At 52.2% G+C, this 22,545-nt stretch overlaps 5 protein-coding genes across 5 annotated transcripts; 1 reads left to right on the top strand and 4 right to left on the bottom strand.

Moving 5' to 3' along the window:
• Positions 1-173: 173 nt before the first annotated feature.
• CTHT_0034000 (polyphosphoinositide phosphatase-like protein) lies at positions 174-3,668 on the top strand (the record flags this gene model as incomplete). Its single annotated transcript, XM_006693773.1, has 1 exon — positions 174-3,668. One exon carries the CDS (start codon positions 174-176, stop codon positions 3,666-3,668), a length of 3,495 nt encoding a protein of 1,164 aa, XP_006693836.1.
• A 598-nt stretch (positions 3,669-4,266) lies between these two features.
• CTHT_0033990 (uncharacterized protein) lies at positions 4,267-6,037 on the bottom strand (the record flags this gene model as incomplete). The annotated part of the gene is made up of 5 exons (XM_006693772.1): positions 4,267-4,800; positions 4,984-5,462; positions 5,528-5,696; positions 5,789-5,871; positions 5,947-6,037. 5 exons carry the CDS (start codon positions 6,035-6,037, stop codon positions 4,267-4,269), a joined length of 1,356 nt encoding a protein of 451 aa, XP_006693835.1.
• Positions 6,038-6,779: 742 nt separating this feature from the next.
• CTHT_0033980 (tRNA nucleotidyltransferase-like protein) lies at positions 6,780-8,504 on the bottom strand (the record flags this gene model as incomplete). The annotated part of the gene is made up of 2 exons (XM_006693771.1): positions 6,780-7,612; positions 7,679-8,504. 2 exons carry the CDS (start codon positions 8,502-8,504, stop codon positions 6,780-6,782), a joined length of 1,659 nt encoding a protein of 552 aa, XP_006693834.1.
• A 964-nt stretch (positions 8,505-9,468) lies between these two features.
• On the bottom strand, positions 9,469-14,661 carry CTHT_0033970 (putative ARF guanine-nucleotide exchange factor; the record flags this gene model as incomplete). Its single annotated transcript, XM_006693770.1, has 5 exons — positions 9,469-9,729; positions 9,782-10,741; positions 10,807-11,149; positions 11,216-14,105; positions 14,199-14,661. 5 exons carry the CDS (start codon positions 14,659-14,661, stop codon positions 9,469-9,471), a joined length of 4,917 nt encoding a protein of 1,638 aa, XP_006693833.1.
• Positions 14,662-15,642: 981 nt separating this feature from the next.
• Positions 15,643-18,411, bottom strand: CTHT_0033960 (mannan polymerase II complex ANP1 subunit-like protein; the record flags this gene model as incomplete). The annotated part of the gene is made up of 7 exons (XM_006693769.1): positions 15,643-15,864; positions 15,930-16,028; positions 16,083-16,402; positions 16,466-16,980; positions 17,256-17,702; positions 17,771-17,878; positions 18,308-18,411. The coding sequence occupies 7 exons, from the start codon at positions 18,409-18,411 to the stop codon at positions 15,643-15,645; spliced, it is 1,815 nt and encodes a 604-aa protein (XP_006693832.1).
• Between the last annotated feature and the right edge of the window lie 4,134 nt (positions 18,412-22,545).

Below are 22,545 nucleotides of genomic sequence, written 5' to 3'. Positions count from 1 at the left end.
GGCGGGGCTGCAATTGGACCTCCGTGACGTGGGCAGGCGGCAGCATCTCGGACGTGATATCAGAATACTTGTCCGCGTTCGGCTCCCCAATCAGCTGTGCTAGGCGCGCTTCGAAGAGCGGCGACTAAGCATGATAAGTAGAATGGGTGCACTCGGATCCTGATAACCGAAACATGGCCGCTGCACCTCCACCTGACCTGGTCGACGCAGAGATGGCGGCCAGCTCCAGTTCCAGCGCTGGTTCCAGTTCCAGTCGATCCAGTGCCAACACAAATACCCACAGCAGCACCATCGTCACTGCCGCGGGCTCCGACCGCGACCCCGCTCCCGCGCCTGCTCCGTTCGTGCCGGTCGAGGTAATCCAGGCCCAGTTAGGTTTGAATGGGGCAGGCACAGGCGTCGCGGGGCCCGATTTAGTGCCAGGGCCAGGGCCAGGGCCAGGGCCAGGGCCAGGGCAAGGGCAAGGGCAAGGGCAAGGGCCTCAGGTAGGCTTGGGGTCGGGGCCCGGACCCGTGGAGTCCATCTTCCCTCCGCTGCACAACAACGCGGGCACAGACACGGACTCAATCGCATCTGGCACCTCAGGTCGGTCGCGCTCGGCTGCTGTTGGCAGTGCTACAGCCATGGCTGATGACAATGACGACGAGGAGCCGGCCGTGGCCCGGCCGTTTCCGAGAACCTCGAGCCCTAACCTGACTGCCCGTCCGGGCGCCGACACTGTCGATGACGATCTGGACGACGACGGCGGCGGCAGCGATGATGCGACCCTGCCCCGTCTTGGCCCAGGCATGCTGCCCCGGCCCCGGCTGCGGCAGAAAATGCATCGCTTCAGCCTGTATGAGACGGCAAGCCGCTTCTACATCGTTGGCACCGACGTCACGGAGAAGCGCTATCGCATCCTCAAGATCGACCGTACCAGCAATGACTCCTCGGAGCTCAGCATTACCGAGGACAAGACGGTGTACACGCAGAAGGACATGAGCCAGCTGCTCGATACCATCGACGACGGCAACAAGGGCACCGGCGGCCTGAAGCTGCGCTGCACCACCTGGGGCCTGCTGGGCTTTATCAAGTTCACCGGCCCTTGGTACATGCTTTTGATCACCAAGAAGAGCACTGTCGCCATGATCGGCGGCCACTATGTCTACCAGATCGACGGCACCGAGCTCATCCCTCTGACTTCTCCCGACTTCAAGATGGACCAGCGCAACACCGAGGAATCGCGCTTCCTAGGCATCCTTAACAACCTGGACCTGACCCGCTCCTTTTACTATAGCTATTCATACAACATCACCCGCACCCTCCAGCACAACATTACACGGGAGCGGAATGCCATCATCAGCGGTGTTCCCTGCGCGCCAGACGACGACCTGAACACCATGTTCGTCTGGAATAACCACTTGCTCCAGCCGGCCCTGAAGTCCCTCAGCAGTCCGTACGACTGGTGTCGCCCCATTATCCACGGCTACATCGATCAGGCGGCCGTGTCCGTGTATGGTCGAAATGCACACATCACCATCATTGCCCGCCGTAGCCGTTTTTTTGCCGGTGCACGGTTTCTGAAGAGGGGCGCAAACGACCTGGGCTACGTGGCCAACGATGTCGAAACGGAGCAGATTGTGTCTGAGGCCGCAACCACGTCCTTTCATGCCCCGGGCCCCAAGTTCTTTGCGAGCCCTGCGTACACGTCGTATGTGCAGCACCGTGGCTCCATTCCTCTCTACTGGACCCAGGACAACACGGGCGTCACCCCAAAGCCCCCGATCGAGCTGAACCTGGTTGATCCCTTCTACACGGCTGCTGCTCTGCATTTTGACAACTTGTTCGAACGCTATGGTGCCCCGATCTATGTGCTAAACCTGATCAAGGCTCGTGAACGGACGCCGCGAGAGAGCAAGCTGCTTGAAGAATACACTCGAGCCATCGACTACCTCAACCAGTTCTTACCCGACGGCTCCAAGATCATTCACCGTGCCTGGGACATGTCGCGTGCCGCCAAGAGTCGCGACCAGGACGTTATCCAAACCCTGGAGGCCATTGCTGAAGAGGTCGTCACCACCACTGGCTTCTTCCAAAACGGCGATGGGCACACCAGCCCGATACGCATGCAAAACGGCGTAGCACGCACCAACTGCATCGATTGTCTGGACCGGACGAATGCCGCCCAGTTTGTCATAGGCAAGCGTGCTTTGGGCCATCAACTTCACGCTCTCGGCATCTTGGGTGATACTAGTATTTCGTACGACACGGATGCCGTCAACTTGTTTACTCATATGTACCGTGGTCACGGCGATACCATCGCTGTGCAGTATGGCGGTTCGCAGCTGGTAAACACTATGGAGACGTACCGCAAAATCAACCAGTGGACCAGCCATTCTCGCGATATGATCGAGAGCTTTAAGCGCTATTACAACAACTCCTTCCTCGATGCTCAGCGTCAAGAGGCGTATAACTTGTTCCTGGGCAACTACATCTTCGCTCAAGGGCAACCAATGCTGTGGGATCTAACCACGGATTATTACCTACATCACGGTGATCCTCGGACGTGGCTTGACAAGCCAAAGCCTCATTACATTCACTGGTATACTCCGAAGTTCCTCGAAAAGCGTGTCATGCCTCCGTATCCGACCACCAAGCATGCCGCAATACCGTCTAAACCTTTGGTTGCCTACGACGATTATTGGATCGAGTACTACCGCCCAGCTACGCTTTCATCCTTCCCTAAAATGTTCCCCTACAAAATGAACTCCACCATCAAGTACATCCCCTTCAAATCGACCCAGGATGTTCGCTATGACCTCAGTCCCTTTCGGGTGCGCAATGAGACCGATGCCGAAGCCCAAGACAGGAGGAAAACTGTGATCAAAAAGGAAGTGACCATCGTGGCACCACAAGATCTCGCGCGCATGGCCGACGACACCGAGACGTCGTCTGTGAGCGAGAAGCCCCAGGGTTCCTCCTCACCTGCTGTCGGCAGCGCAAGTCGGACCCTTACTCTCCGCTGGCTTCAGCCGGGAGACAAGCAGCAAAATGGGCTTCTTCATCATACTAATCACCAATCCCATCCTCATCACTATCATAATAAGCAACATAGCTTGTCGAAGGAGATTTATTATGGTCCTTTTGGCCACAATCTGGTTGACGATAATAACTCCAAACGCGGCTACCACCAGCAGCAATACCAACAACAGCAACAGCAACAACAGCAAACTGCTTTGGACAAGGCCCGAGCCGCCCAATTAACATTTACCCAGGTCATCCATGCCAGCCTTAACCCAACTGTCACTCCCGCGGAAGCCGAAGACTATGCTCGCTATGTTAGCCACCCACACAATCTTCCCTTGGTCACGACCGCGGACACCCCCGGTCCAGAGTCAGTGGAGCCCGAATACCTCGAATACGTCGATGGCGCATGGAAATACGAAGGACTATCGCTCGATGCGGCAGTGTCCCAGTATCCTCAAACCGATGATGGCAAAAGCGATGCCGGTGGGAGAAGCCTTTACCGGGGAATCAAAGAGGAAGATTTTGCGCTCTACGCCGAGACAATCAAGGTGGCCGATAACCCATTGAGCGTCAGTGAAGAGGATGCTGGCAAGAAGCGTTATCGAGCTTACCGGAAATGGCTCAGGGGAAAAAGCTTGTTTAAGCAGCAACCAGTCGACTAGGAGTCGACTTTGTCTTCGCCGGTGATGATGACGATGATGGTGATGACAGATCGTTGCCGCGAGAGGGATGCTTGGGGGTTGTGGACAGCGAGTGGGGTGGCTGGAAGAGACCCTGAGACAGGAAGGAGAAGGTCGGCAAGGTCGAGGGGCGATTCTGTTGCGACCATTGCATTGGATCTTGTGTGGGAAGATGAACTCTGCTCCATGGGCCGACTGAGATGAGAGAGTACTGCACGCTGGCTCAACAACACATGCCGAAAAGCTTCGACAGGGCTGGCTCTTTATCTATCAGCGGTGAAATGTGCGCAGCGAGATTGAAGCCATTCCTGTCAGCTTTCAGCACCGAGATCAGTGCTTTCGCACCTACTAATAGCTCCTGCTCGATCTCGATCAGGCGCTTGTCATTTTTATGGTCACCAACATGGAGCCAGCAGAGTACAAGAGCATTGATGATCTCATCGCGCCAAACGGGCGACAATACGCGTGGCCAGCAGTTTGTCAGGACAGCCTGTAAGGCTTTGACGGCTGACAGTAAGGTCGGTGGATACAGAGGAGCAAAGGGATCGGTCATGATCGCGGAGAGCATTGGGATCAGGTCCTACAAGCTGTTAACCCTCGGACGATCCAGGGACTCAACCATTCTTCGTTCTGGGCTCTTTCTCACCTTCAGGTGCTTCACCCCATGAACTCCCATTTCTCCTAGAATTATTTGTGTTTCCCGGCACAGCACCTCGACGACCCGGACGTGTTCCTTGGCATGGAAGTACCCCATAAACACACCCTCCCGCATTACCTTGTCCAGCAACGCCATCTTCTCTTTCTCTCCAGAACCCAGCTCCGTTTCTGCTTCAGCCCGCTTGCGAGCCAACGTTCTTAGCACCTCGTAAGCGGCTGGTAGAAGCTGCACGGATGCATCATCCGGTGTGAGACTCGGCAAGAAAGCGAGTGTGGGAAAGGCCGCATCCTCAAAAACGCTAGCTAGGCCTGTCGAGCGCAGGATCTTGGAAGGAAGCTTGGAGAGAAAATCGGTCATGAGCAGGAGACCACGGCGACGAAGTGGCGTACTGTTGTCATCGGCGAGGGTGAGAAGAACAGGAGTGTATAGGGGCCAGTGTTGGGCTATCAAGCTTTTCTGTGTTTTATTTTGTTTTTGTTAGTTTGTGTTTTCGTTAGTCTCTTGTTGGAATGGGTTTGATTGAGTTTACGGGGTGTATTTGCATAGTTGATCAGTGAAAATGATACCCATTCATGGACATCAGCTAGCATAGCGAGTGCAATCTCCTTAATAAATATGATGACCAAAGCACCAACTTACATCTGCCTGGGCTACCGCCCATGAAATTGCAGGAACAGCCCTCAAGTCCGTATACTTCCACGGCTTCGTTAGTGATGTATCGTCTGGTATGTTCTCTCCTCTTCTGATGCTATCGATGTACTCGGCCTTTCGGCCTGAGGAGGTAATTGACGTCGGTTTGGATCGGGAGAAGAGTGGACGAAGGTAACGTTGAAGGATAATTTCTGTAATGAAACTGTCCTTTGCGCCAGAGTTGCTCTGGAGCTGTTGCTCCAGAATTCTAGTCGCTCTAGCAGTCGTCTCTGGATTTTCACTAGGGTTCCAGTCGTCTTTCTCTTGGTCGGTGAAAGCAAGAATGGTGATGAGAGTCTCCTCATCGAATTTTACCTCATTGTCGGAGATCGCCAACAGCTCATCTAGAGCTTCGATCCCCAGGTTGGAAAGGGTGCGAGAGCAGTTTACGAGTTGCTCTCGTGCCTGCTTGAGCTCGTCGTTGAAGACTACGGGAATTATCAACACTTCCAATCCCCTGAGGCCAGGTTGAAACAAAACAGAGCATCCTTACCTGCTGGGATGTCGTCGTCATCGTCTATCGCATCTTGACTCTTGGTGATGACGGGGGCAATGGCATCAGCAATGATTCGCGCAAGCCTCTGAAGTGAACTAAGCTCGGATGAGGGTAGATTGGCAAGTCGTTGGGGGTATCGTAAGCAGGTAAGGACGGCGAGGAGACTCTGGGATGTGCGCTTCGTTTCCTTGCAACAATTAGGCACGGGAAATTACGAGGAAAGACCCGGGTCTAGGGCCTGGAGGAGTTCAGACTTACTTCGGCTGCGATAGACTCGTTTCTCGCAAGAAACCCCTCGGCTGCGTGTCGCAACTCCTCAATAGTAAAGGATTGTGGGACATCTGAGTTATGAGAGTATAATTAATATGAACTTGAGTTCATAAGAATCGAAGGTTAAAAGTGAGTTGATGACATACGTTGGGAAAGTTGATTGTATGCCTCAGTCGTTGAGTTAGGGTAGTCAAGACATGAGGCCGCACTCGTCGATAGCGCCTCAAACCACTTCATTGTAAAGCTTGAGAAAAGGGACTGTTATCACGCTATCAAAAATTTGCAGTCAAATTCGTGAAAGTTGTACTTTTTGGTTGGTTGTGATATTATGAGATGGGCGGCTTTTACCAACACAGCCACTCATAACAGCATGAAACACGAAGGATACTATAGGGCCCAGCTGCTAGAGTATGATGGATGCTGGTGGAAAATTGAAGCGCTGAGGGGTCAAAATGCTTGCTTGACATGGGGCCCACCTTCCCGCTCTCCTGAGAAAAGATTCGAAACCACGGCACTCTACATGTTGTACGTACTTCAAGCTTACAAATAAAACAAAGGCTAAATGCTGTTATGCCTTTAGGATAACTTGGAAGATGTTAAAATAGAGAGGACACAGTGCGTTAGCTGGTTCAACGCTGCTTAGGAGGAAATGCCCCGGGTTGAGAGTTTCAGCTGCTCGCGTACAAGGCTTCAGTTCTCTAGTGTCCCTCTGTACATCTTAGTGGATCATGCAAACAGAGCAGAGAAACCCCTCGAGTCAGAGGTTCACGAAATGCCCTTAGGAGTGAGGAACGGATAAACATCAGATATTTTTTTTTTTTACTTAAATTCCAAGTACATGTACATGTGCCGTTTGATGGTCACTCGAGTTCGTCTTGTAGCCTTTTCCTTGGGATTAAGTGACTTTAACTTCAATTCATACATGGAGAGACGGTAGAGTATCATCCGTCCATACCTTAGTTATCCGACCATTTATCCCTCAGTTGATACCCAGCTCGTCTCTCTTCTTTATGACCTCCTCAATAGCGCCAGATGGATTTGTGACCCCCGGGTTTCTGAGCTGCCATGCTAACGCAACATCCAGGGCCGCACCCATCCACCTGCCGGGTCTCACCCCCAGCGCCTTGGTCAACATGTTCCCATCAACCAGCCTTTTAATCGAGGGCGCGTCCATGACATCCAGGTCGATCAGATGGTCCAAGAACGCCTGCCATTCTCTCAATACATCTTCCATTTCCTGGGATTCAGGCCTCTCTCCACAGACAACTGCCTGGCCACCCACGCGCTCAGCAACATCAACCAGCAGCGCATACAGCACCTGAAGTCGCCAGTTACCCCCTCCGCCGCGGGTATCCCATTCACGAATGGCCATGCCGAAACGGTCTCGCTCGCGGACGCCATTGCCCTGGGTCTTCACCAGATCCTTCAACTTTAGAATCGCAAGGCGATGGGTGTGTGCAGCCGTAATGATGCTGCACAGCTTGTTCGGCGCCTTGAAGCCCTCACGGGCGGCCTGTGTCAGTAGCGGAGGAGCAGGGCGCCCGCTCCTGAGAGGCGGGTCATCCGGAAGTTGTTCGAAAGGGGTCAAGGTTGCAAGTGTCCAAGCGATGTAACGGGCTTCCTCGGACGTGACGAGCAGGGCATAGATGGAACCTGGGGTATTGTTGCGCTCAAGGAAGTCAAGACAGTTGTATGCGGCCTGCCAGGCATGAAGCTCGGGACGCGGCATGTTGGACCGATTGGGGTCAGTGAAGACTGCGTGGTAGAGGCCGAGACGGTCAATAAACCTGAGGGCTGCGACAGCATTTGCGTCTGTGTGGATGCCAATCAGCCACGATGTCGCGTTAACATTTCAGGAGGGAAACATGATGTTCTCACCTTTCATCATCTTTTCCAGCTCAACGCCAATTCTCTCCCGGCTGATTTTGATTTTGAGATTCTCCAATACCCTCTCGTCCCCCATAACACTCTCAGCTGCCTCATCGATGCGGAATCCAAACCGGCTGGCAAATCGTACCAGTCTCAGTACACGCAGAGGATCATCCAGGAACGTTTGCAACGGTTCCATTGGCGTGCGGATCAATCCAGCTTGCAAGTCTGCTACCCCTCCGGTGAAATCTTCGATTTTTCCCGTGTTCAGGTTGTAAAAAAGGGCATTGATTGTGGCATCGCGCCTTAAAGCATCCTCCTCTGCTGTCCCAAACTCGACTTCGGGGTTTCTGCTATCATCCGCATACGTCTCCTTGCGCAGGTTCACAAAGTCTACATCCAGCCCGCACAATTTGATCGTGCTGGTAGCCAAGTGCTTGCTCTTGTCCGGGTTGCGCGGCACGGTATGCAAGCGGCCTATGTCATCGTCGTGCAGACCGTGCTTCGCCTTGTTGGCTGGATCGTCACAGTAGTCACGGAGCCCATCCACAAAAGCCTCGCCCGTCATCGAGTTGATGGCCGTGTCGATGTCGTGGGACGTAATGCCTAGCAGCTTGTCGCGCACCCAGCCACCAGCCCAGCGGAGTACCAGAGGGTCGCGGCGTGGTTGCGTAGAATGTCCATCTCCAGCCTGGTTCAGGTCGCGATTGTCCATGTACTTGGCTGCCTCTAGGAGCAGATTTTTGAGCTGCTCTTCACGGGCATTGAGAGTGATGGTCGGAGGGCTAGGGAGTTGAGAAGGGCTGGCGTGGCTCGCTGGTGCTGCCGAAGGCATGGTAGACAGTCTCTTGCAGGGAATTGAAGGAGTGGATGACGATGTTGGTGTCGATATGCTGTCCAGTTTGCGTTTCATGGGGCAGCAGCAATGCCAGATGAAAGTGCCTGGTGTCCTCCCCCGAGCAAAACGAGCCAGCATGCGTAGGCACAGAAACAGCTGCTGTCCCCCAACTGTGGAAAACTATTCTTCCTAAAAAAATGAACCTCGAATAAATTATCGTTCAGCACCTGAGCAAGACAGTAGCTGCGTATATCAGTTAGTGTTCAATTAGGCCCTGAGAATGAGGGGTCACCAATGACTGAATGCTGTGTGTGCTGCGGCGGCGACGGAGTCACATCCATGAGTAAGGCTGACATGAGCTGGCTGTGTGGTACGAACCTGGAGTAGCCCCGAGCTAGGTATGGTAATAATTCTGTAGGTCAAAATTTAAAAACTCTCATGCAAAGGCAAGGCTTCCATTCTTTTGTCCCTTTGTGACGAGGGAGCTTCTGATGATATCTTTTCATTCATGTTATGCTTGTATTGGTGGGGATACGGCACAGTACTGCACAGTATGGGGCTAAGAGGTATTGTACTGTGTGAAGGCAACTAGCTTACCGTGTAACGTTTGATACTGGTACGGATCGGTATGTTAACTTACGGGTCGCTTAACCGTGCAGTTTACAGGGCACCCGTCACAATATCAAGCTCGTCCACCCGCTCTTGGGTGGACGCTCAAGGGTGGGATGATGCCCAAGTTCATCATCCTGACATACTCTATCTGGTTTTCTACTATTGAATACTTGCCATTCCTGTTGCTCATCTCATTTGGTCAGCTTTCATCAAACTTTAAAAGCCCTAATCCCCCGTTTATCATTAAGTACACACACGCGTGGTATCGAATCGACGAGTCACATCACTAAGCCAAACAAAATGTTTGTGAACCCCTAAGCCTTCCGTTCCATCCACGCTTCCGTCATCATCACGATGATGGAGAATCGGTCTGTGGTGGTCCTGCTTCCTGCTTGCTTGCTGGTATCGGTTCCAACTCCTCCCCCGGCTCATCCAGCGCTAGGTCTGCTCTTAGATTGGGCAGAAATCGGTCGATGCGCTTCCATGTCTCATTCCAAAGCTCCTTACGAGCAGGATTGCGGCTGGGAGGGACTAGATACCCATTGCTCGACATGATGAGGAGCACGTTCTTGAGGTTTTCGGGCACTGCCTCCTCCTGGTCGCAGCCAGTCTGATCAGTTATCAAGTCCATGATTACTCAAGAGAGCGAGAAATAAACTCACCAAGCTGTCACCCTGTCCGCAGCCCATCAAGCGATCCATGATCTCAATAATCTTGAGCCAGAGGTCCAACATTCCCTCCCATTCACTCAGCTCTACCAAATACTGCAAAAACACTTTGCACAGCATGGACGCTGCCTGTACTCGCGTCTCGCTCATACCATCACGATCAGTGGAGAATACCTCGGGTTTCAGCAAAGTCAAAATGAGAGGAAACAACACCTCGGTGAAAATGGCTGTCCACGGGTGTTGATACTTGAGTTGCCCTTCTTGACCATCCTCTCTTGAAACGGGGACGCCAGCTGCACTGCTTTGACTGACACTGCTCGTCGTTGCTAATAGCTCCGCAGAGAGCAGCGTGCGTTGCAGAGAGCTCACAGCGAGATGGCGGATCTCGCGGCAAGGGTTAGTGCATTGTGTAGTGAGGCGCTGAAAAATGGGGAGCCAATAAGCAGACCAGGCCTCGTTACTCTCCAGGTGTGACTGCTTCATGAGGTGCGGGACACGTGCTGTCAGGCGCTGGATGCTGTTGACGGCTTTCACGCCTCGTTCAACAATAGCGTTTTCGCTCGGCTTCTCCATTTTCCCTCCTCTCCCCCCTTTTCTTCCTAGCCTCCTATCATTTTGCTGCTCAGCCACGGCTCCAATGCTTGCGATTGATGCAAACTCATTTAGCAGTGAAAGTGCTGCTTCGTAGTTGTCAGCCATAATAGCTGGAGGAGTACTTGTGATGCCAGCTTCGAGTATCTCAAATACAGTCGACGCCGCTTCAGGATTGCCAGCTAGTGTCTGAAGGATGGCCCAGAAGTCAGGCGATGTCATTATCTCATTTCGTAACGGGCATGGCTTCTCAGTGCAGCGCTTCAAGCCGCGCAGCACGAGTCCAGCCGTCTTGAGCAAGATATCGTTCGGGAAGCTGGAGATGGTGTGTAAAAGGATAGGGACCCGAATATAGTCGTAGTCCTGTAAAACTTGTTAGTCAAGATGATAAAGAAAAACGAAATGACATCTGCCATATCTGCGCTTACATAGCTAGCATGGAGGAGACTAAGCAGATAGAATGTTGCCCGTTCGATGACAATGGGATGATGCCGAGGAACATCCCGAAGAACAGTCTGAAGAGCATCGACGACGCGCTTGCCAAAAAGCTCAATGGTGCTGGCATCACGCAAAGCCAAAAGAGTTGCAAACTCAAGCACGTAAACCAGGGCTGGATCATAGGTAGCTGTACTCTGCCGGTGCTTTTGGCCGTTAGCCTGGGAGGGAGGAATGTTATCTGTCTTTACCGTAATGACTGTTGAACCACTGTTTTCGGGAATTTGCTCTAACAGCGCATCTATCAACGGTTCAAGACAATGGCTTGGAAGGTTCCTATATTGCAAAGTCAGAAAAAAAAATCAAGAGGGAGAAACATGTCAAAGGAGTTGATGAACTTACGCAATGTTGGAAAACACCTCCTCCATGTGACACTGGCTCACACAGTCAACGGTGCACAGAGTGCTTTCGAGCTCCTCGTCTGACGGTTCAGGCGGATCATCGGCGGCGTAACTGGAGATATATGAGGTGAAAGCTGAGAAGAAGCCGGACTCGCTCTGTTTAGCGGCACGGTCAATCACAAGTGACGGAGGTTGTAGGGGGATGGCCGGAAGCCCCAGCTTTTCTGCCGCATCAGTCGAAAAATAGGCCGGGATAAGAGAGTTGACAAAGAGGTTAAGCCAGATGCGCACAATGTGCTTCCAACCTTTCCGGATGACATGCTCTGACCCGTTTACAACTCTGAACAAAACCAACGTGGCCAGCTGCGGACGAAGGTCCCTACCAAACTTGACCGCCAGCTCGCTGACCATGACACTGGTGTCTCCCACCTGAACTTCTGTGTTCAGAGAGGTGTTGGACAACGACTCGGTGCCGAGCGTCGTGATATAGTTAAGCCGGTATATTATCTCATCCAAGGCCTCCGAGTTGCCGTACTTGGTGGCGATGCGAGCGCACTCGTCGAAGCCTGTGATGACGCGAGCGTAGACTGTGTCATCTGTTGCCGACATAAAGACGAAGAACAGGCATGAGACGATCGGGTTCCAGGTGGTAGCGAACATATCGGCATCGTAAATGTTGGTATCGCAAAGCACCAACGGACCAGCTGACTCGCTCTTGAACAGCAGTTCTTTCCAAGCATAGTCAAACGCATGCTTGTTGTCATGTTCGTCAGGTAGGATGATTTCATTCGTCTTAATTGTTTCGTAGATGTCCTGAAGGTATTCGGTAGGAAAATCTTGCCCTCCGTTCTGGCCCCGGAGATTACGTGAGAAGTCGGCGAAGGTCATGCGGGATTGATTCTTGAGTGTTGGATTATGCTGATCTGTATTCAATATAATGATGGCGTAGGTGAGAATGAAAACAGCGTCCTTATTAGCTACGCCATCCGGCACCGAACTGGCGCAATACTTTTCCGAAAAGGAGCTGACGATGCGCTCAATTAGGGGCGCCTCTCCAGGGAGACGGAATGTCTCCAGCAGAGAACGGAGGGCTTCGTCGACTCGCTTCCCTGTGAAGTCGAACGTGTCGATAAACGCGTCCAAGATGGGTTCGTTGCCCTTCTTAGACAAGAACTCTCCAAGCACCTTTTTGTTTATCCTGGTTGTGCCCTTTAAAAACTTGGCAACACAGACAGGGTCGCTAGCATCTGCAATGATCCCCTTCTCCTGCAAGTAGGCCAACCCGCCTTTTGGATTCTCATTGAATTTGTTGGTACCTTTGATTATGATCTTTTTCCTGCGCCGTCTCTCCCTGAGCGTTTCAAGATCAGGATAGCCTTCTGTCTCTGGAGTCTCGTCGAGTCGCTCGGCAATGAATTGAATGAAGCGCAACAGAGCGTCAAGACATAAGGGGGGAACGCTGGTTGTGCTCCATGTGGCAGAGTCCGGGAGCGCATTTCGCGCAAGCAGACCGACCAAGTCCTCACACAAGTCAGAGCGGTCTTCGTCACAGTCGTAATTGACAAACAGTTCAGTAAACCAGGTTGGCATCCGTGCCAGAACGCCAATATTTTCCACCATTGCTTGCCTGGCATCCGGCTTGCGAGCGCCACCTTCCAAGCCCAACTTCTGGCGATCTTTGACAGACACCGGAGTAGATCTGCCGCTGCCAGCTTGTGAGGGCGGCGGCTTGACAAGCTTTGGAGCTGTTGGGATGCCCGCGTATAGAGCAGGATCGATGCCAGGCTCACGGGGGATTTCTATCGCTGGGTGCAGACAGGCCACTAGATAGGATAGGTACAGTTCCTGCTGCAGTTTTAGGATTCCTCTACACGTCGAAAGGAGAGTACTCGCCACTATCAGAGCTTCCTGAAGCACGGCCATGTTATCGGACCGGACGAGTTGGAAGAGATAGCAGCACAACTGGTTTTCTGCAATGGTCGCCAGGGCAGGATGACGGGCGATAGAGGGTCCCGCAACCTCGAGGGCGACGTGGATGATGCGCAGGGCCATGACGCGCATCTGGTCGGGATGCCGACGGTCGTGTGGATCGAGGAAACTGACAAGGACGCGGAAGAGCTCCCGAATGGATGGGAGAGAGTAGGGGCGCAGATCGATTGACTCGGAGCTTTCCGTGGCAGAACTTGTACTCGGCCGGCCAGCTTCGTTTTCGGGGCTTTCAGCAGACCCTGAGGACTCACGATTGATCTCACCTGGGCTTGGCTTCTCCTGGACAGCAGGCTCGCCACCTCCCTCTGGGGGCTGTGCAGGCTCGCTGGGTTTTGCTCCATTTACCTCTGCTTCTGGCACTGCTGCCGGCAGATCGGTGCCGTTGACCTCTGGGTCCATATTGATATTATCCATGTCCTGGCTTGTTTGTTGATCCAAGGCTTCGCTCTCCTCTCCTGCTTCATCCTCTAAATGCTTCAAGTCTTCAAAGATGATGCGAACCATGCGGACCATGGATGCCTCAGCAGTTCGACGAAGAACCTCAGAGAATCTTGGGCGAGAGCATATAGTCAAGCCTCGCCCCATCATATCGCAAATGCTCTCATCGCTGAGGATGTCTCCTCCAGGACCGGACAGCATATCTTCCATAAGATGGAGAATCATAAGCAGTACTACTTCTTCCTGGGCCGGGTCGCTGATATCAAATTGACAGTGTGTAATAGCGGCTGAAAGAGACTGCATGGCCAGGGCGAAGCGAGGAGAAACCGGAGCGATGAAGCCATAGGCCAGGAACTTCTGGATGGACCTCAGAGCGAGGATGGTGACGGGGGCAGCGGTGCCCTTGGCTTGGATGACTTGCAGAAAGGGGTACAGCAGAACAAGGGAGTCGAACTTGTATATGTCTGGCGCGAATGTCAGCATATCCTGCGGTTGACTACGGTCGATTGTCCCCCATTTCCTCCCAGTCAAACCCTCCCCGGTTCATTCTCTCATACCTTTCACACCAGCCAACTCCTGCCGCAGTCTTCCAAAACCAGCGATCAGTGGGCTGTCCTGCATGCTCTTGCCTTTCTTCCCCCGAAGACCCCATCGGTTTGTGGCGTACTCGCCAGTCCCGCTGCCGTGCGGATCGCTAAAATGCTTGCGGACATGACGACCGGCCGGGCCCGGAGAGCCAAGCTGGACAAGGTTGGGGCTGCCGCCGAGGATGGCAGCGACTGAGGAGTGCGGCGAGCGGGCGTGCTTCTGGATGGCCGACGTGATGGTGATGCACTCGGAAATGACGAGAGACACGGGGTCGACGGCTACCGAGACAGGACGACTGCGGTACTGCATGCGCGAGGAGAGAACAGGGCCGCGTCGAGGGAGGGGTGTGGGAGTAGACGGTATGGGAGCAGGCGTGCCTGGTCCTCCTACAGCTGATGCTGCTGGTGTTGCTGCTGCGACGGTGGGATCCATGGCGGCGGCAAGGTGTGCATCGTGGCTCATAGTGCAGCAGAAGTGCCCGAATCGGGATTTGTGAGGATCTTATGCCGCCCGCGCTGGCTTTTGTTCACAATTTGCTGCGTCAAGTTTGCAGCAGTTTGGGTTGCGAGCTGGGAGTGGGAGACGATGGGCCAGAGCAAGTGAGTGGAAGGACGCGGGGACAAACTGTCCTTGCGATGGCGACGCCACTACGAGGCGGTTTACTTAGTGTAGCAGTAGCAGCAATGGACCTTGTCAGATCGGCAGGACGACAAGTTACTGGGACTGTCAAGTCTCTCAAAATGAGATGTCCGACGCAGCATTGTACAGCCTCGTAAACGGCGTATTTGTCTAATTCTAGAGGGCAAATGGTTGTTTATTTCATTGAAGCTGCTGTTCACCCGTGCTGTTGAGTCTTTCTACCCTTGTTCAACCCGAGGCCCCTGCGTGGAAGTAAGCGGGTTGTCGCCAGAAACTCATTGATCCACCACAGTTGCAGTCCGCAACAAGCTACTAAAGAGACCATGTGGTGCAGGCTTTTGTCTAATCATCTGACAGGATTCCTTCCAGCATAGAATGTCAAGCCAGGACTGCAGGCAGGCCACTTCGCGGCGATTAGCACCCCGTCTATGGCCAGCTACGAGCATCCATCTCTGTTGTTTGCAGGGCCCTGGGCAGAGAACTGACTGCTGCCCAAGCGTGTATGATTTGATTTTCTTACCAAAATCCTTTAACTCACTTTCAAGTACGAGTTTGTTGGGGTCTGCATCTTGGCCAGAGACAGCGTTAAAAAGCGAAACTTTCGTTCATTCAGATTATCCATCTATTGTTAGTCGCAGCAGCCCTAGGCTCTCGATCTGAGCAAAAAAAAAGTGGGTTGGTATATAAAAGCTTAAAGTATTAGGTATTGCGGAGAACGAAAACAAGAAGCCCAGCCCGTGGCACTGTTGCCAAATGCCCGTACAAAGACAGATATCACCTTGCCTCGGCCTTTTCTCCCGTCTTGCTGCCGGCAGCGGCCGCTTTTTGCGCATCCTCCTGCTTTTTCTGGCTTTCGGCTATGGCAACTTGTTGGAGCTTGGACTTGTCCTCCTCCCACTGGCTTGTGGCATCACCAAATGACTCCTTCAGCTTCTGGGCCTTCTCAGCTTTTTCTTTCTCCTCCTTTTCTCGTGCAAGGCGCTCACGTTCCATTTGCTGAAAACACGCAGTTAGCTCAGGACCACAAAAACATCCGCCAGAAAAGGAGGGTAGGTACATACCTCCATATGCTTGAGATCCTCAACACTAGGTTCATACAAGTGCCAGATAGTGTAGTGCGGCAAGCCGACGACCGAGAACTTCATCTTCTTTGCCATCTGCTGCGCCGTTAATCCATGTCTCAGCAACATTTAAAGCAGAGAGGTACGACATACCTTGCCAAACCCTTCAGTTTCAGCGTGCTTCTCAAAGCTGAAGGCCGGGAAATGGACACCGTAGCGGAAGACTCTAGCCTTCGCCAGGATACTCACGCCGCCAACGCCGTCGATTTCCATTTCCATATCAGGGTCGCCATAGGGATCGCGCAGGTATGCTAGGTGCGGGCGCCAAGTAGCGTACTCGGCATACCCCTCAACAATGACAGCGTCCTCGTCAAGAGTGTCGGCCAGAGCCAATGCCGTGTCTGACTCTTGCCACGAATTGAGATCGTAGGGTTGTTCGCCGCCAAGCCAATCGGGCAGTGGGCGCCAGACGTCTGCAGCACGATCCATGTGTTAGTGTATGTAAAAAGAATGCGCGATCGGAGGGCGAGACGTACTCGGAACGATGACGTCCTTGTTATGACGCATCAAGTCCTCCAGAATTGTATATGGCGCCGTCTCAACATCGACGTCGCGCCAATAAACCCAGGAGTGATAGGGCCGTAGGGCCGCGCTCAGAAGCCAGTTGCGCGCGCGCGCCATGAGCTTGCGTCGCGGGGCCTGAGCAGCGAAACCATGGCGACTTTCTACATCCTGATTGACAACCTGGCCAAAGTCCTTTTCGATGATGCTGACCTCCCCAAACATCATATTCGGGTCCCCACTCTCCTGGATCTCACTCATATAGTGTGTCAGCACCTCAAGGGTACGGTCCTTCGAGTCGGACACCAGGAACGCTAGATCGATCAATCGATGGGGGTATGTAAAGTTGCGCAAGTGGGAGAAAAACATGGGTAGATGTTGCTCGGCATCCCGTAGCGGAACACACACCAGGATGCGCTCCTCGCGTTCCCAACCTCGGGCAGTGCCTTGGACATCGTTCAGATCATAGTAGCGGACCGTCTCAAGTTCGCTATCCGCGAATGGGTTGCGCGAGGACGATAACAAGCCAAATGAGATAACTGCCAGTGGCGAGATTCCAGCAGTCCAGTAAAGAACAAAAAGCAGGAATGCAAAACCCGCAAGCCCGTATCGTATGAGCAGGCGCTGTCGTCTTCGTAACGGTGTTGTGCTTCGTGGTTGGTATCTGTGGGTAGCATGGAGAGCCAGGCAGTCGGTCAGCTGTTTGTCCTGGCGATAACCAGACAAAATTTGGGGCGAGAGACGTGTTTACTGAATCAAACATACCTATGAGGCGAAAGCTCGAAGGTAGTCGCCCGCGGATACCCATTGGAGTAGCTGGCCATATGTTGTCGAGGGGTCACCTTGGACCCCGAGGATGCAAACGGCAACATCTGTTGTCGACAGAGCAAGGTCTCGCCGCAGAGTCTCGCCGCAGGGTCTGACGCGAGAAATCCTTGGCTCATGAGGCAGGACCCCGAAAACTGGAAATCGTGCGCGGGCGTCGGCGCAGGAATTTCGGGATGGGTAAGTTCACCAGCGGCCGATGGCTTGTTGGGCTGTTTGGCGGTACGTCGTCGGTATGCGGTTCTCTCAAGGTCGGGTTCGTAGGGCGCCAAAATCAGGTCAGCACATGGCTGGATCCGAGATGGAACATAGGTGGAATGCAATAGCCTTGGGCTAGGACAAACGTTGTACGAAACAGTTGGCCAAAGTTGGACGTTTCTCGTCAGTCTGCTTTGTGCGTCAGTCTCGCTGCTTGGACATTTCAACCCCCTGGCGGCCTGTCTGCGCGGCGTGACCGTGGCGGTTTGATTCTGGCAGACCCCTTGACGTTCTTGGCGCTGCAACTCCCTGGTTCCCACTTCTTGGTGGCCCGGGCTTTGATGCAGGTCCTCTCTACGGTACCACTGGTTAAAGTCACTGCAAAAGCATTCCAGCCAACAGAGCAGGAACGCAAGGCTTATAGTACTTTCTCCGCATGTACTGGGACATACGGGCTACCCCTTAAAACTGTCAAACATGGTTTCAAATTTGGCAAATTTCAGGTTTGACTTCCAAAGGAGATGTAGAACGCAAAACGAGTATTTGGGGTTTTTCGACAAGCGGCTTGGTTGCAGAGGCACTGATACTTCACGGACCCCTGGGAGCACGCAACCCCAGGAAACGCCCTCGCAGCGATATGGATTACTTCGTGCCGAATAAATATGCTTTAATGGTATTAAGCTACTAGAAGCTACAGGCACCTGCGGGACTTGGTAGTATTTGGATAGTTCCAGTCAGAACACGAGACACGCGATGGTTGAGCTCCGGCAGCCCTACGAATCTCAGGTACTCACCGAAAACCTACCTCGTCAGGCCCTCTGGTGTCCCGCGTAACACTTGGCAATATTTCCTGTGCGGTGAATCTCCAGTAACCTGCATTGGGATAGTCTGCAGACATGTTGATCGGTCAGCATGCATCCTGGAACCAAAATGAAACATCGAGCATTTTATAAGCCCAGCTTCAGACATGCCAGTTTTACTCAGCCCTACAGGCCGGCCCAGGCCGCTGCACACCATAACGGTACACATCAACCGCAGACAACTGAAGCCAAATTACGTTCCCGAAGGAACAACACCACAACTCATCCTCACATCCAGAGATGCTCGAGTGCGGGTGGATGGCTTGGCCTGTATGTATCGTTGAATGGATAAGCTATTGTCATCAGATCAGGTAGTCCGGAATCCGGTGCACCCAAAACTCCAGCATTACCTACCGTTTGTCCCGGCCAGAAATCATATTGATTCTGGCCAAGAGGGGAGGGGAGAGGATAGTGTACCTAAACTAGTACTTGTCCATATGGTTAGTTATGAATTGCCAGTAAAGAACGTTACGAGTCGAGGATGTTGCAGATACAGCATCAGAGGAGGGTTATGGTATTTGTTTATCTTCATTCTTCTTCAGAAGCAGAACTGAAAAAGGATAACGCTCATCATGGCAAGAAAAAAAATCTCAGAGGCAAAGATCTTACCAAGTCAGAGAGTGAAAACCGCTCGATGGATCAGACAATTAGCTGTTGGAGACAGAAGGCATCAATCTAACGACACGTTAGCACAAGTCCATAATGCTCGTATTGAGGGCTGCAATGACAAGAGAGCCGTCAGATGGTAGTGCATGTATTATTCCTTCCGCTCACAGGACGTCGCGTGAATTGTGGATATAGATTCATCATGAAGTTGGGAGCAGGGTTTTTGAGGAGTGTCCCAATCTTACCATGAGACCGGTCCGAGGGTTCGAATTGGGGACCAGACAAGTTTCCGAGTGGTTTCTGACTAGGAGAACTGTCTCCACGCAAAGACGACAGGAAGGCAATCGACCACGCTGAACCGCCGCTCCAAAAAAGGCTTGCAAGCCTCCTATAAAGTTATGAAGCATGAAGAGATTTTGAAGCATAAAGTTGTGTTCTTTCTGCCATAGGACAGAGCATCATCTTGATGCAGCTCACAACTGCCAACATTGAGTTCGAAGCGAGCGAACGCTGAGGATTGGAGGAAGCAAAACCTGAGAGTCGATAAATTTTTATTTATATAGCCAGCAGATTTTGGTGGGGTGTGATCCGTGCGTTGCTCGAGTGGGGTCCTTCGACTGCCGTCCGTTTCGTCATTTCATTGGCGCAGGTCTTGAAGTAACAGGAGAACAAAGTCGATGTCTCTCCAGACCTTCATGGCTTAAAACAAGAGCAAGACTTGACGAACTAAGCGGGTTCATCGATACGAGGCCAGCCCGTATCCTCAAGTATCAGATCTACATGTTCAATTTTCCTGAATTCGCTCGCGTTTTTTGAGGGAATAATAGGCATACCTTTGACCCTCGAATCACTTTTTCAGCATCTCACGATTACGCTTCATTCCTTCCACTCAGTTATGACCGACAGAAGGCGGATCAATGGCCCTGCCGGGGCCACGATCCCTCCAGTATATGAGGACTCTGGAATCTCAGAAGTAAAGGCATTGAAAATTAGATCACGTCCTTCCAACATCATCCGGAAAATCTGTACGCACCGTCACTGCTGTTTCTCTATCAGTCCTGCTAACTCAGCACAGATCTCAAAACGGGTGTGACACCCTCGGCATCAGGATCCGCCTATCTGGAATTAGAAACGTCTGCGAACTCTGGAGTCTCTGGCCTCAAATTGAGCTGCACTGTCCATGGGCCACGGTCACTGCCTCGATCAAGTCCTTTCTCACCTCATATGGTTGTGTCTACCCACGTCAAGTATGCACCATTTGCAACCAAGCAAAGGCGAGGGTATCTTCGCGATCCCACTGAACGAGATCTTGGTATTCATCTCGAGGCTGCCCTCCGTGGGGCCATAATCGCCGACCGGTGGCCAAAAAGCGGCGTTGACATTATCATCTCTATCATTGAAGGTGACCAAGACCGCGAAGCGTCTAAAACCCAAGGGGATGAGGTATGGGATATGATGAACACGTTGAGCGGGTGTATCACCGTTGCTTCGGCTGCATTGGCCGATGCTGGAATCGACTGTGTCGACACTGTTGCTGGGGGCGTTGCTGCTCTTGTGCAGGACAGTGATGGATCGCCGGAGATCGTGGTCGATCCCATCCCGTCAGAGCATCGTAAGATTCTTGCAGCATGCTGTGTTGCATATCTACCTATGAGGGATGAAGTCACAAACCTTTGGTTCAGGGGAGATCTCCCTGCTTCTGACATGGATCTTTACACAGAACTTGTTGAAAAGGGGATACAAGCTTCACGGAGCGCTAACCGTGTGCTTGTTGATTGTTTAACGGAAACAGTTGGATGATAGTCAGCAATGCCCACATGTTATTTCCGGTTAAAGCAGCAATCTTCTACATACTTAGCTGTTGGCTGAACTGTCATTAGAAGGTCAAATGGGCATGCTACAAGTCCTCGTTCGGCTAAACATCACTCCGAGGATATCCTCGATTGCGATCATTTCCACGGCTCGATTGGGGAATGCTACGGGCAGTCATGTCCATGCTTACGAATCAATGCGATCTGGGCAATCCTGTAAATGGCTACTCGAACAGTACAGGACAAGCAATTCAACATAAGAGTGGTAGTGGTCGATCGAAGATATCGTATCTTATCGTCGATCTCGAGGCTGTACATACCAAACTGCACCTAATATACGATGCGCAACCTGTAGAACAACATGGAGTCAAATATATTTTCACATCATGAAGACATCAATAGTCGTGTTGCTGATGAGGGAGACGTTGCCAAATACAAAGTGTTCTGGATACATAGGGAGAGTGACCTGCTTGGACAAATGGGATCCTGAATGCATTGAATGCAAAGTTTTAGGTATTCGTGATCTTTTTTAGGCAGTTCAGCTAGTAGGCAGGGAGTTTTGCGAGGTACGTTCGGGATTTGTGAACTAGATTAGATTCTCATTCTACGTTCGGTCATCGAACACACCATTGAATAGGGGCTCTGCAGAGAGTTTTTGTGGTCTCCTGGCGTGGGGTGGTCCAAATCTGCGCTGATTGCGTAATGCACAGTGTCCCTCGTTGGTCAGAACTGTCTGAAAGCCATTGGGCTCTGAAGAAATTGTCAGTTCTAACTTTGCGATCCCATACTGTACTCACACACAGTACATAGAACCCTGCCGCACTAGCCATGGGTACACCTATAGCGACGCCTAGCGGGAGTATCCACTGGCTGCCAGGCTGGGCCAAGCGTCCGTTGCCGAGCCAAGGCTCCATCATGCTGCTTCAGGGATCTGTAGGTAGCTCACCCAAAAGGCGCGCCCGCTGCGGGCTGTGCAAAGGCCATCAAGCGAAGGTTGCATTTGGTTCCACGGCTCATGATTCGTCGCCCCTTATCAAAAAAACAGACGCCGTTCTCTGATTCCTTCCAAAGCAAGTCCTCATCAACTCTCCAATCTCTCGCTCCAACCTTCGCAGCAACCTACCACAAACTAATAATACAGCACGACTCAGCCTTCTGGGCTGTGTACCCTCGTTTGCAAACCACCTACGCACCCTACCCGCGACTCTCGTTGCCCTGACATCATACGTTTACCTATACGACTTTTAATCTCCTAGATTTTGAGATTCTTTGATCACTTTTGCAGCAATTAATTGTGACGCCACATCCTAGAACCAACCTAAAGTCAACTCGATGCTCTTGATGCATTCGCAACATACATTCCAACCGTAGTTTGTCGTTACCTTTACACAGGAACGTCTGCTGATTCTCTCGGCATCGCCCTTGTTTTGTTGGCTAATCCGAGCTCCTTGGACGGCGTCATTCATAACTACTTTCGATGGGCAAAAATTGGCGATGGGGCGTGATTCTGGACGCCGGGTCGTCTGGAACGCGGCTACATATATACCGGTGGAAAGACCCTGAAAAAGCGATCAAGACAGCCTCCAAAGAAACTCTCCGCAGTCTTCCCAAGCTGGTGACAGATAAGAAATGGACAAAAAAAATCAGACCCGGGATCTCTACGTTTAGCGAGCGGGTGGCCGATGTAGGACCGGAGCATCTGCAGACTTTGATCGACCATGCGCTCGATATCATACCCAAAGATAAAGTGGAGGA

Source organism: Thermochaetoides thermophila (genome assembly GCF_000221225.1).
Source record: "Thermochaetoides thermophila DSM 1495 unplaced genomic scaffold scf7180000011816, whole genome shotgun sequence".
NCBI classification, from domain to species: Eukaryota; Fungi; Ascomycota; class Sordariomycetes; order Sordariales; family Chaetomiaceae; genus Thermochaetoides; species Thermochaetoides thermophila.
The sequence above is the reverse complement of the archived record's forward strand: the minus strand, read 5'-3'. Positions and strand labels throughout refer to the sequence as shown.